The 14902-nt window shown below is 30.9% G+C and overlaps 1 protein-coding gene across 1 annotated transcript; it reads right to left on the bottom strand.

The window, feature by feature from the left end:
• Positions 1-855: 855 nt before the first annotated feature.
• Positions 856-7209, bottom strand: LOC139485881 (uncharacterized). Its single transcript, XM_071270532.1, has 2 exons — positions 7110-7209; positions 856-3022 (listed from the first exon to the last, which is right to left on the bottom strand). The coding sequence occupies exons 1-2, from the start codon at positions 7114-7116 to the stop codon at positions 1059-1061; spliced, it is 1971 nt and encodes a 656-aa protein (XP_071126633.1). The 5' UTR covers positions 7117-7209; the 3' UTR covers positions 856-1058.
• Positions 7210-14902: the final 7693 nt, after the last annotated feature.

The raw sequence follows: 14902 nt of genomic DNA on the forward strand, positions 1-14902 counted from the left end.
CATTGGTGTACTTAAAATGAAGTAAACAATTCACAGCTGTTCCGATAGTAAAAACATGGACGTTAAGAATAATAAAAAGTTAACAATGTTTACACAAAGTTGTACAAGAAATATAAAATAAACACAGTCATTTAACGGTAAGGTTTTAACAACAGCATCACACAATTTTAGGGAAAACAAGTTCCATTTCAAGGAACCCCCATTTTGTTACAATACTATGCAACACGAAAAAGCACAATTAATTTGAAGTCCAATATTGTTGTTGATAAATTAATTTACAAGTCGTTTATAAAAACAAAAAACCATCTCCTCAGGAACAGATGATACATATATTGTCTACTCTGTCGGACTTTTTATGCACATATTTTTGACTTTATTGGAATTTGGTTCATGACTATGTACACAAACAATAATTGCTATTATGATAGGTTATTTATAGAAACGGCGGTCGGTAATTCATTGTTTAATCGACAAAAAAAAAGAGAATCAAGCTATGTTTGTAGTACGTTTGTCTTTCGTTAATATGTTTATGGAAGGTAATAACAAAAACACTGCATCCAACCTAAAATATAATCTTTTCAATAGACTTTTAAGATTCATTCGAGTACTCGCGAGTACTCGAGTATCATGACTGAGTATCCAAGTATTAATTTTCAGATATTTTGACATCCCTAGTTTTAAGCGAAGTTATCCTTTGTAGTTCTTGTATATTTTTAACAAATTAACTACAAAAGAGAAAAGGGGCATATGGAAGAGTATTATCCCTTCTTCGTTTCTGTCATTCTTTAATCTGCTCCTTATTCCATAGTCTATAACCGTCTCTGCAACCACAAAAAAAAAATTATGAAAAAGTTATGAATAGAGTTTTATTTGTTCATGATAAAAACAACTTTCAAATGGTTACAACAATCAACATTTACGATATCCTTCTTGTACAGAATTTCTAATTTTAAGATTTGTACTTAACAAAATATCCAGTTCTAGAAAACCAAAAGATCGATTAAATCGAAATACATGCTAAATGTGTTTTACGAGTAGTTCAACTGAATGCACAAATATCACAACGAGTTCATTAGTGTTAGTCTCTTTACGGAAGTATTACAACTGTAATCCGGCTCTATTTCAACTGACTGCATGAATGCTTGTCGGGCAGATTCGTTGTCTCCTAATAACTGAAAAACAATTCCAAGAATAGTGTATTTTTTAGAATGGTATAGTTTTATATTTTCTATAAAATAGTTTTCGCTTATAACATTTTGTAAAGAGTGGAGGCAATCCTGACATTGTCTTGCATTATTGAGTTGAAAATGACACACAAACTTTAGAAAATAACCATACACTATAGAGGAAATACGATATCCTCTATTTTCCACTTCCATTTGTAGTTCGTTTGGTATCAGCCAAGAGTTATGTACAAATTTCATACTACCAATCAGCATTATTTTCCACAACTGTACAATACTGATATTCTGGAATAATTTCAGTTTAAGGGTTTGATAATGAATATCCGACATATCCATGAAAAATTGTAGTTTTTCGGGAGAACATTTCGATATAGAATATGAGATGATGTGTAATGCCTTACTATACTGTTTAGACTTATAGAAAAACGATGCTAACATCAGCCATCCAGAAACAGCGTCGTGATAGATATTCTGTAACAGAGTACAAATACATGATTTATACTGCTTGTATTGATGTTTATTACATGTTTTAGTACTATTCAGTGGAGCAGACTGCGCATATTGTGAACCCAACACTGACATGTAGTTTGTATAGACGTATTTAAGTGAGGAATTGTCACTGAAAACTATCTGGTGTATTATTTTTGTGGATGTGTAAGTGTTGCATTTAGTAGAAATAAACACATCATTTGTAAACCATAATAATACGGAATGAAGTGTTTTTACCACCTCGATAGTATGCAATGTGTGTGGTTGAATGTGATCCTTCCACATTGATTCATGAAAATTAGATAATTGATTTGAAAATAAGATACATCGCCATCTGTAACTATGCAGGGTATACAGTTTCTCCAACAGTATTTCACGAGCACGTCCCTCTATTTTGTTCTCAAACATGTTGTTCTCTGGTATAAAGTAATGTAAGCAAACTGAATAGTCAACAGAATATATCAGTCTGCTAAAACATCGCATAAAACAAGGTATAAGATTTTCTGGTTTCCATATTGATTGTGGTAATTCTTCTGATATCCAGAAAATGATTGTTTTCAAAAAGTATGAACAGAGCAAATCTTCACATTCGGTGTAGGTTGCTATAACATCTTTCAAAAGAATTTTTAGGAGGGCATAACATATCAATTGAGTGTGTGTAAAAGTATTAATTAGAAATTTTTCACCAACAGAAAAGGAAATTCGCCATTCTATATCCTCTTTTGGTGATCCCTTAACTCCGATTGGTACAAAAAGTACTCCGTGTTTTATAATACTTTGTTTGACATTATAACTAGGCCATGAGTTATTTGATCTTGTTATCCATTGTGATGCTTGTGATATCCATGTCTTACAATGTAAACAAAAGGCAAGGTCAAACTTTCCTTTTTTGTCAGATAAGCATGGTCCATGTATTACAGTGCTATCTGTTTTACGCATGAGCCATTGCTTATATAATGCGCTCGGGAAATAATGTTTGCCATTATATTCCTCAAATTCTTGACATAGAAATTGAGAATATACTTGTTCTTGTACTAGTAACTGAGTGAAACCAGGTTTTACATCATCTGTTTCCATTAACACATAATTAACATTTGAATTGTTAGCAGCTTTAATGTCTTCATAAACCTCCATGTTTTTAATTACATACATAATATCTAAATCACTACCTCTCATCTCAAGTCCTTCACCAAAACTCCCACTTGTGATAACGGTACGATAGGTATCGCTCTTTAATTTATCCCTGGCGGCATTCATAAGTCTGAGATTTTTAACATAATTCTCAGATCGCACTATGTAGTGACACATATAACGATACAGTGCTAATGATATAGCTTTTGTTTCTATGTCTGAAATAACATGAAATATATAAATTATGAAGTAATAGGGATACATAGATCTACTATAATAAAATTGAAATTTAGCTTCAGTGAGTTGTTAAGATGACAATTTTTCATAACAACAGACGAAGAGATTTTGAAATGACTTTGTTGATTGTAATAAAATAATTGATGTCTACCATTTCAAATGTGATAGTCATACTCAACATCTCCATTTGCTCATATGTCGAAGATAAACTGAAAACACACGCACAAAAAAAATGTCCTTTTTAAACTAGTAATCGAAAACAGTTTGAATATTTCTTAGTTAATTGTATGTCTTAATTTTCTAACCTTCCATTTCCTTTTGTCTGTTAATCTTTGATATGATTTGGTCGGGATAAATTATTTATGTAATTTTTTTTTCAGGAATAAAAAAACACAACATTTCATTGTCCTGGTTATAATTCATAATTTAGAAAATACAGATTAGTATTTATAATATTTCAGTATCATAGTTTGATATGTATGGCTTTTTTGTTCCTTTAATTGGAGATCTAGTTTTTAAACAAATACTTCTTCTTTTAAAATTTTCCTTCCCTCCTCCCTCCCCTTAATAAAATGAGTTTGCCCCATTGTTGTTTTTATTGCTGTATGTAAGATATTTATATATTATTTAGGAACATTATTTTTCAACTACATTATATAACCAAGACAAATTCACTGATATGGATTTTGTAGTTCATGGACCATGTATATCTTACACAGAAGGAACGTATGACCATGCCATATGCTTACATTGTCCAACATGGGTATCAAAAGCATCACAATGGAAAACAAGATTAAATAACTCATGGCCAAGTTATAACTATAACAAATTATTATAAAACATGGGGTACGTTTTGCACGAATCGGAGTTAAGGGATCTCCAAAAGAATGGCGATTTTTTTTTCTGTTGGTGAGAAGCTATTATAAGACACAACACAGATCGTATTCCTGAAATTTTTGACATTGTTATTTTTAACCCATGTCGTTATTTTAAAATAATCACATCTTTCTGTTACGATTTGAATAGATACCTATAGTCAGATATTTATACCATCTTATAATCAATCATATGATCGATTCACAATGAATATTTGTGATACTAATTAAATTGTAAAATTCGACAAAAGCTGACTGGGTAATAAAACTGTCGTTTTAGGGAGTAACATTTGTTCTCGATTGCAAATGCACACTGTTTATACCATAAAGTGATCTTGGTTTCAAACATTTGACTGATCTGCCCTGATCATATTCATTATAAAATTGAAAATGGAAATGGGGAATGTGTCAAAGAGACAACAACCCGACCACAGAAAAAACAACAGCAGAAGGTTACCAACAGGTCTTCAATGTAGCGAGAAATTCCCGCACCCGGAGGCGTCCTTCTATAGCTGGCCCCTAAACAAATATATACTAGTTCAGTGACAATGAACGCCATACTAACTTCCAAATTGTACACAAGAAACTAAAATTAAAATAATACAAAACTAACAAAGGCAAGAGGCTCCTGACTTGGGACAGGCGTAAAAATGCGGCGGGGTTAAACATGTTTATGAGATCTATAGATTTACAATCAATGTAGAAGAATAAAGTCCAACTTGTTGTTATATAAAAACATAAAAAAAAATCAAACTATTCCCGTCTGACAATAAAACAAATGCCGAAGAATGGGATTTGACGTTCGTGACACAACGCGGGGTATATTCTATACACAGAGACATCAAGAAGACATTACATTCAATGCTGCGTGTAGGTAGAGTGATGCACGTTAAAGATGTGATAGTACACCTCATTTTGTGTTCGTACCAGGATATGTTGCTTGTGGCTGTCCGTATGTTCATTACTTTAATCCGATTTACCTAGTTTGCAGAACCTTCTATTTGGATATTTGCTTTATTTGTTATCGTTTGGAATAAAAAGGAATATAAATATAATTGTGCTTGCGATTTTCATATTCTGCATTAAAAAGTAAAATTACAAAAATACTGATCTCAAAGGAAAAGTCAAATATGACAGTTCCTTATCAAATGGCTCAATCAAAATTTCAAACACATCAAACGAATAGGAAACAACTGTAATATTCCTGACTTGGTACATGCATTTCATTATGTAGAAAATGGTGGATTAACCCTGGTTTTTTAGCTAGATAAACCTCTCACATGTATGACAGTCGCATACAATTTCGTTATATTGACACTAATGTGGATACAAGGCATTAATGTCAAAAATAAGGGTACATCAATCTTAGGAGGAGGGTTCGTATTGCTGTCACTCGGATGTATTTAAGGGGCTCGCGGGTACAAATCAATTTTTTTAGGTATAGGATTTTGCTATTTTTTTCTATGAATAAACTTTATCCTACAGGTATATTTAGTAAAAAATTGAAAAAAAAATATTAGGTCGCCTTTCATTTAAGCTCACAATCTGCCTTCGAAAGAAACATGCATTTTTGTTAAGTTACTTTTTTCTGTTGAACAAATAGGAGAAAAAACGGTAACATCGAAGTAAAAAAAGAACTTATTTATAGAAATCGCTTAAATTTTACAGTAGTTTAGTTTAAAGGGTCACTAGCTGTCAAGTTCATGTTTACCGATTCAAATCAAATTCTCATATTTGATTTATAACAATGAAAAACATTTATCCAAACTATTAAATGTCTGAAATAAACAATAAATAGGAGACGGGCATGAACATTCTTAGCTTCGTTTCGTGTGTTTTTTAGTCTATACGCCATCTAATTGATTATCGAGTTGACCTCTAAAGTCATCCGATGACCATTTTTAAGCGATGTAAACATAAATTATAGATATTGATAGATTAAGGAAACTCGTGCTATTGGATTATTCTAGGTCTATTTAATTTCATATCATAGATGAAAATTAAATGTTTATCATCTTGTTTACTTGTATAAGAATGACTTTTTGTAGATCGAATCAGTCAATCAAATGATTTACCTTTGTTTCATTTTCAATGTTGACATTCTTTTCCTTAAAATAACTTTAGACATACAATTCAGTGACACGTGTTATCCATCTCAAGTCAAGGGGTAAACATGAAGTTCAAATGTATATGGATTCAATGAGGTTGAAATATTCACTCGTAAGTGAATAATTCATAATCAATGCTTTTAAGCTGATTTTGACAATATTGAACCATACTGGCTTCTAAAAGCTAATTTTTATTTCACTATTTGCAATTGATTATTGATTGAGCAAAAAATAAATTATATTATATTTATTATATCTCTCGAAGCTAGTGCCAAGTACAGCTTATTTGAAAATGATAATAAAAAATGTAGGTCATTGATGAATTAAAAAAGATATTTTTGGCATTTTTTCACAAAAGGGAGATAATTTGGAGCTTTTTCAAAAATATAAACATTGTAAAAGTCATTTGGGGCCACAACGATTTTTTGGGGGTTAATTTTTGTACCATATCATAACGTAACAACTGGTAGTGTGATAAATAAAGTTTGTAATGAAAAAAAAATGTTCAAATTTTTGCTGATGTTTTTGTACCCTCGAGCCTCCTTCAATACCGAATTCATGTTCATGCAATGCTTAATTTTGAAGGTAACCTCTTAACTACGGTAAGCATTTTGTTGTCCATATAGCTATACCGAGCATTAGAGAGGTAAAACAAAATGTGTCAAATACGATATCTTTCTATGTTGAAATTAACATAAAACATCGCAAGAGAGTATACCTTTGATTCTTACTAGAAAAATAAGAATGAGTGTACTTAGAAGTTGACCCTTAAAGCACATTCAAAGGGCAATTATTTTATTTGAAAATGCTTTCTCGAAACCAACCTTTTTTCAGTTATACAGTTAACAGACTATGTATATATGTATTTTAGTACGCTCTTCTTTTGTTTTAAAATTCAAAAAGAAAGTTTTCGAAATTTAAAAGTGTCATCAAAATATATTTACTCTGAATATTAACGTGTACACATAAAATTAATGATCATATATAAATAAAGACATTCTTAGACAATTATGTAAACGTTATGTTGTATACAAGTTTATCATTTAAGGATCATACAGAATTAACAACATCAGTATATAACATACCTGTCATCGTAGTTGATCTGTTACCGTTAACGTGGCAATCTGTGTTCTCGTTTCTAACTGTAATTGTTTGCTATTTTATTTAAATATCAAAATACCACCTACACATTACTTATGGCTGTATGTCAATCATACTTTTTCATTGGATAAGTTTATCATGTATCCATATTGTTATAAGTAGTAGTCAAAGGTTAAACCATAATTTAGCAATAGACGGAAATAGAAAGAAGGTTGAGGTACAATAGAGGGAAATAGAAAGAAGGTTGAGGTACAATATAGAGGGAAATAGAAAGAAGGTTGAGGTACAATAGACGGAAAAGGTGTCTTGAATATTTAATTTTAGAAAATGATAAAAAGAATGGATCAAACTACCAACAATTTACACATTTTCCGTTAAGTAGATATACATGTAAGAGACATCCATAATGCAATTCACAACAATCGATAATCTTATATTTTTTTTCAACAACCGTTTCAAAAAGTATACCCACAACCAAACAAAACAAAAACTTTTTTAAAGGTAAACGATTCTTTGTTTGAAGTATAATTATATTAAGTCAACGTTAAGGTAAAAAGATACACACACTTAAGTTGTTTAAGGTATCAAAATACATAGCTCATTATGCATTGATAAAAGGCCACAATTTGGTAGTCAGTTATGCAGTTGATACGATATTCTCGTGCTTGCATTTCCTATCATGATTTTCTTGATAGAGGGTTGCTGCTCACAAGGCAGCTATTAAAATAAGAGTCCAAATGGTGAAGTTGAAATCATCCCTTCGTAAATTTTATGGACGCCATCACGAGTTGGTTGTCCCTTTGGTATATTTCGTCCCTCATGTATGTAGTATAACTGCTTAATAGAATCTTTAAACTTATAAATTGATTTGAATCTGTATACGTAATGACAAAAGGTCAATTGTGGTGTTTCAAGGATGTCATAAAATGTTGGCCATGGAATATTTGACCAAGCTCACAAATAATTAATATGAGTCAGGGATTTACTCAAGAAATATTTTACACATTTTTATGAATACATTTTATAGTAAAGTATTTTGATTTGGAAATACTGTGTCTCACATCTAAAAGCAAATCCAAGACACTAAAATACAATATAAGAAATTTAAAGTAGAAGGAAAAAACACAGACAACATCATGACCAGAAAAAGGCGGACAGAAAATGTACAGAGCACAAACATTGTGTTTCAATTTCAATTATCGAGAAAAAGCAATTTCGTAGTATTTTGTGTTTAATTCATAAAGAAAATTTTAGAAATGTTAAAGTGTCATAAAGTTTATATTTAACCTCTACATTAACTTAAACACAGACAATAAATGATCATATACAAATAGATACATTCTTAGAAAACGTAAATTATATAAACGTTATGTTGTATACTAGTTTATCATTTAAAGATCATCCAGAATTAACAACTTTAGTTTCTGATTGCAGTTGAGATTAAAGAACAAATAAGAATGTTACTAAGCAAAAAAGCAGATATTTTTATAAGGTTGGCACATATAAAGAAAATAGTAAATTGTAGAGCTTATAATACATAAACAGGTACACAAGAATTACCAAAAAATATACTGAAAGGTAGCAAAAACCACGAAAGCCAACAACACCCAATTGATATTGAAATCCTAACATAGATATATAAACCACGCTCAAAGTATATTTAAACAGAAGATGTGATATGATTGCCAATGAGACACCTGTCAAAAATTGACCAAATGACGCAGAATTTAATATTATAGGTCACCATACGGCCTTTTCTTTACTAGACTTCACGTCGTAAAACTATAACTCACAACAGAATAGACGCACAATGCAATCTTAAAACAGGATAACCACAAACTAGAACGAAGAAATAAATAAAGGCAAGTATTTGGTACATCGATTATAATCAGGTCTGTTGAGCATTGCTAACTTCTTGTACACTTTTTTATCGGCAACTTTCAATATGTTATATTATATTATGAACACAAGGAAAAAGATATATTTAAACAATACATCTAGTTTTCAATTTCCTTTCAACAGGAAATTTTCACTTTCACTTAAACTAATAATAGATATACTTGTATTCATATTCGCCCAAGACGAATAACAAAGAAAGCATTTTTGCTTTTGTAAAGTACATTTTAAAAAAAAATTAAAAAAATCTCCAGTAGATTTTAACACGCTTTATCGATTGTTTTTTGTTTGCTGTAGATATAAAGTGGCAAATACTTTGTTTTTGCTTACTGTACGTTTTCGTTTTTTTTTTACATAAACGAAACAGGAAGATATTATTTCTTAACACACAAAACTAACTTTACTTTACACCCACATCAGATAATTAAGGTCTTTCCTTTTACAAAAGGGAAAGACCTTACTGTATTTCTTCTGTTTATTATTATTATTCTTCCGCCAAACTTTGACGAAGTTAGCAGCCTAAACCGTAAGACGTGTCGCTTTCATGTTCACACTTTGTATCGGTGTCATGAATACCTATCTGGAACTCACCCTAGTCGAAATATTTTGTCGGTTCGGAGTAATCCCTCCGAAACCAAAAAACCTTGTTATCGTTCCAACACCGTAACCATAATAGGTAGAAAAAAAACAAAGGGTGAAATTTGTTCAGGACCAGACCCCAGTTCTTCGTTACATTTGGATCGAAAAGATTCAACGACTCATTGGTAGGGTTATGCCCCTATGAAAATTAACCGGTGTCGGTGGACCACCAAAACTCAGAAACCATAAGTCATAGAGACCTAGGATCTTCACCATTCATCATCAATTCATGTGACTTTGAAAAATACCTCAAGGTCAAATTTGTATGTTGACCTTGACCTTTGACCTAACACCTTGTTATGGGATAATCTCAGCAACCATTATACTTACAGAAGTTTTAAATAGTGGAAAATGTTTGGGTCATTACCGCGCAACTTTGTTATATTTTGACCGGAGAGATTTGACCTTTCTTTAAGGGGCATAAAGCCTGTTTTAGGTTTCTGAAAAGACTAAATCAGCTTTTTCTATATAACCAAAGGTCCAAGACCCATGGGGTCTTCAGCAATGACATTGGGGACTAATGACCTTGACAAAGGTCAAAAGGTCAAAGGTCAAGGTCATGTCCCATATAGCGAATTTAGTGTTTTTAACCTTATTTAAAGGATTTTCAGTGTGTTTTAAAAGCTATTCAATACATTCTACGTCTTTTTGAACATTTATTTTACATTACAAAAGGAAAGACCTCTCAATTGTTCAAGAACAATTGACAGTTTATTATTTATATTTTCCTTTCACATGATTCTGAATCATTCTCGTAAGTGGTTAGTACTTTTGATCTGATATTCATTTATGACAATACTGACAATTGATTAATATTTCCCTTTAATATGTAAACATACCATTTATATTCGTATATGGACATTTTAGTAAGTACAGGTATAAGTATATTGTACTCATAGTTTTTGTCAAAGTTAACTTTAGTTGTTGATCTTCATAAGAAAACAATTCAAATGTGTATGTCTTTTTTTAAAATTTATTTTAGGTTTCTTTGCTATTTTCTTCCCTCCTAAATTTTGCCGCCCTATTAATTGTCCTATTGTGAACATTTTCTCCTGTTTTAGACAGTTTACGCTTTGTTGTCATATGAGATATAGTTTGCCTAAATCTGCTGACGTATTATTACATCGTTAGTAATTTCTCCCCATATATTGTGCAAATCACATTTCTAAGCTGCATTATTAATGATGAATATAGAGAAATTGATCAATAAGCACAGGAGGGTAAAATGATTAAATATGGTTATACAGAAGACCATCCATTTTTAAAGAAGTTAGTGAAGTGTTAACACACTTTTTTTTTTCTACACGAAGTTTTTGACGCAATTTTACAAAAAAATGAGACACGATTTGAATCGATTTTCTTGATAGATATATGTAAACAGTTTCAGAACTGGTACAACTTCAAGCGATTTAAATTTTACTTCTGGCTATTTTTTTTGGAGGGAAATATGTAACAACTGGCCCCCTCCTCCTTGTTTGCATTATGTTATAACAAAAAAATGCAGATTTTTGCCATGAATACATAAAAAAGAAATTGTATTTTACTATTTTAACGTTTAGATATAAAACATGTAGGATATCTTTTACATACGCACATATATGACACAAAAATTGAGCTTGACTTGCAAGAAATAAAGGAAAAGGAGATGATAAAATTTATAAGGTTAACTTTTAATATTTTTCCCGAACTGTTCATTGATACCCTTAATTAACACTTTTACGTTTGACGCCAGTTATATTGATAATTTTTGTTAGACGTTATGACAAAAAAATGTATGACGTCACTTATATGTTCTATACACATTAAACAATTATAATACGATAACTGTAGAGACTAAGTAGAATAACATTGGTACAATTGAGTACTCTTATGACCATTTTTAGTTGCTAGATTTTCTTTTTTTCAATTATTTTAATTATTTGTTTATAGTTTGGCATAGAATAAAACAGTTGATAAACATTGTCTCCATACTTATAAATGGTAATTTAATACGGCTCATTATCCCCAACAAATCAACACAACACACAACAGAACACAATACAATGTATGAATGTGCCTATCCTAAGTCCGCAATATTTATTTAAATAACTAGCACGCATTCGCTAAAACTGGTGCCTGTTACACGCAAAGGCTATAATAAAAAGTTTGTGAATCGGTACTGACATAAGTAAAATATCTGTTCATTAACTCTCCTTTTAAAAACGTAAAAACTGAAAGTTTTCTACTACCTGAGGTAAAGTTACTTGTAGATGAATTTAGAAATTCTTTCTTTATGCCTTTTGGTCATATTTCAGTTAATATTGAATCCTTGGCCTTCAAATGTATAAGTAATACAATTACAAAAGTACTGACAATGTGTTCAATATCTACGTATAAAATATTAATTCAAATACAGCTAACAAATTTGATGATGTTTCTTTTTCTGATTTTATTCTTTTTACCATGTATGACTATTTTGAAAGCAACTTCATTGGAAACGCCAATCTATTTCAATTACAGCGAACTTGAATTGCTAGAAAAAAAACAATATCTTATTATACAGAAATCCTGTCATGAAATACGTATGGCATCTTAAAACAAGGAGTTCAACTGAATAGCAATATATTATTAAAAGGCGAGTAATGAAAATCATTTTACAGAAAAAAAAACATATCTAGCTTCAAGCTTTTTTTAACTGACTAAATGATTGACAAGCGTACTCAATGTCGTCTTATTGATGTAAAGCATTGACAATTAGATTTTACGTGCTAACCATTGCATATGGATCTTTTATAAATTATTGTCTTTCAAGTATTGAAGGGCAAGTAAATACTGACACATATGAGCTGATAATAACAATTATCGTTTAGAAACTCATTAAATCTATAAGCCTAAATGTCGATAGTTGAACAAAGCATTTCTAGTGGATTATTTCAATTTTAGAAATAGGTAATATATATCAGACAAGTCCATGAATCGACACATTGTTTCAGGTGAATATTTCGATAAAGAATATTCGATGATGTGTGACACTTTACTGTATCGTTTTGTCTGATAGAAAAACCAAGCTACCAGAAAGAACATCATGTCATTCAGGTCTCAGACAGGGTATTTACTGTGGCATTCTTGGCTGAGAGCTTATATCTTTTTAATAAATGTTCCGACCTGAATTACACTTATATTACGGACTACCCCTGTCTTAATGTTTTTTTCAGCGGAGGTATTTGTTAAACATTCACAAAGCAGCATATATATTTATTACATGTTTAATGTTTCTTTATATTTGAGTAATCCATTTAAATGCCCATTAAATATCCGAACATTTTTCGTTTAGAAAAAGTTTTCAATCAAGTTTCAGATATCATGTTTTGTGTTTTTATGTGTGTGTGGCTTTGTTTTAAATCGGACAACTCACACCGACACACCAGAAATAATCATAGTTTTCAGATTTTTTTACTTTTAAATTAACCATATATAAAATAGCGGTAAATGTTATAACTATTTTTCTTATCTAAATTTTCGATCGGAAGGTATAAAGTAAAAACACAAAAATACTGAACTCCGAGGAAAATTCAAAAAGGAAAATAAAAAATCAAAAGGCAAAATCAAAAGTCCCAACACATCAAACGAATGGATAACAACTGTCATATACGAATGTTTGATGAAATGTCCTGTTATAATGCTTCAGTTTTAGTGATTTTCGAAATCGTTGTTAACTAACCTGGCGACAATTATCTCCTATATAAAAAAGAGCTATGGTTAGATTACCTATGATACAACTTTCTACACGAAGTGCATGTGACTAATATGGGCTAACGTACGGACTTCAACAATGAAAAATCCATACTGTACAGTCAGTTATAAAAGGTTCCAACGTAAAAAATGTGAAACGATTCAGTGGAAAAAAACTAACAGCCTAATTTATAACAAATCAGTTTACGAAAAAAAAAATATGACTGACATTAACCAACAACAACCACAGAACTACAGGTTTTAGAATTGTGACATGTACAGACAAATAAGGAAAACAGCGGATGAAACAGGTTAATGAGTGCTCAACCCTCGCTAGAAGCTGGGACAGTGGTGTAACAGCACAACAAAAGAACCAACTATAAAAAATCAGTTGAAAAGGGCTTTACTCATCAGATCGATACACAAACAAAAAAATCAAATAAAAACACAGACAGGACGTGGCAGGATAAATATATATATATATGTCGTGTATAAGTTACGATTTTGTACAGGTTATAACATGTACAAAAATATTGTACATGTTATAACTTGTATAATGCAAAAATACAAGTTATAACATGTACAAAAGTACCTCATACATGTTATAACCTGTACAAAATATTGCTTAAAAATGGTTTTAACTTGTACAAAATTTAAAATAAATCTTAATGAAGTAAAATATACATTAAAATTCAACAATGCATGAAGAACAACAATAAATAGGCCAGAACGTGTATTTTTCTGTAGAGGAAAATGATCACAAAGTTTCAGAAATATATGTTTCATGACTTATGTTTGCAAAATGTGTTTTCATGTAAGTATATGTTTTATGCAGTCCATCATGGCTTAAATAAGTGTGAAACTATTTACTAAAAGCTTGCATTCCTTTTGTTTATAAACTATAAGATCATTGCATGAGGCGAATGTCCTTTTGATATTTTAAAAATATATCCCTTACTTTGGAAGCATGTATTTTGTGGCCTTTGGATGTTGTCTGCTCCATGGGCGGGTTGTTGTCCTTTAGACACATACCCCATTTCAATTCCCAATTTTATTTGTAGACACATCTATCCTGGCTATTCTCTTATGTCTTTTACTGTCAACTAGAATGAAAGTATTTTACTATTGCCTTCAAAGTGGACACTCACAATTATAATTCATCAAATAAAGATATGTCCATAGATAGTCATCAGAGGATAATAAGACATGTCCTAAGATATATCTTATGACAGGTCTTAGGAATGCTTCTTAATACCGACACCTGGACATTAACTGTCTCAAAAAGTACAAAACACACTAACATGAAGGAATAATACAAAAGTTATGAAAATGTTATTGAGGTCAATATCATCTGTTGCGATAATAGAAAAATATCCTTATTTTTTTATTTTGTACAAGTTAAAACCATTTTTAAGCAATATTTTGTACAGGTTATAACATTTATGAGGTACTTTTGTACATGTTATAACTTGTATTTTTGCATTATACAAGATATAACATGTACACTATTTTTGTACATGTTATAGCCTGT

This window comes from Mytilus edulis, chromosome 8 (genome assembly GCF_963676685.1).
Source record: "Mytilus edulis chromosome 8, xbMytEdul2.2, whole genome shotgun sequence".
Taxonomy (NCBI): domain Eukaryota; kingdom Metazoa; phylum Mollusca; class Bivalvia; order Mytilida; family Mytilidae; genus Mytilus; species Mytilus edulis.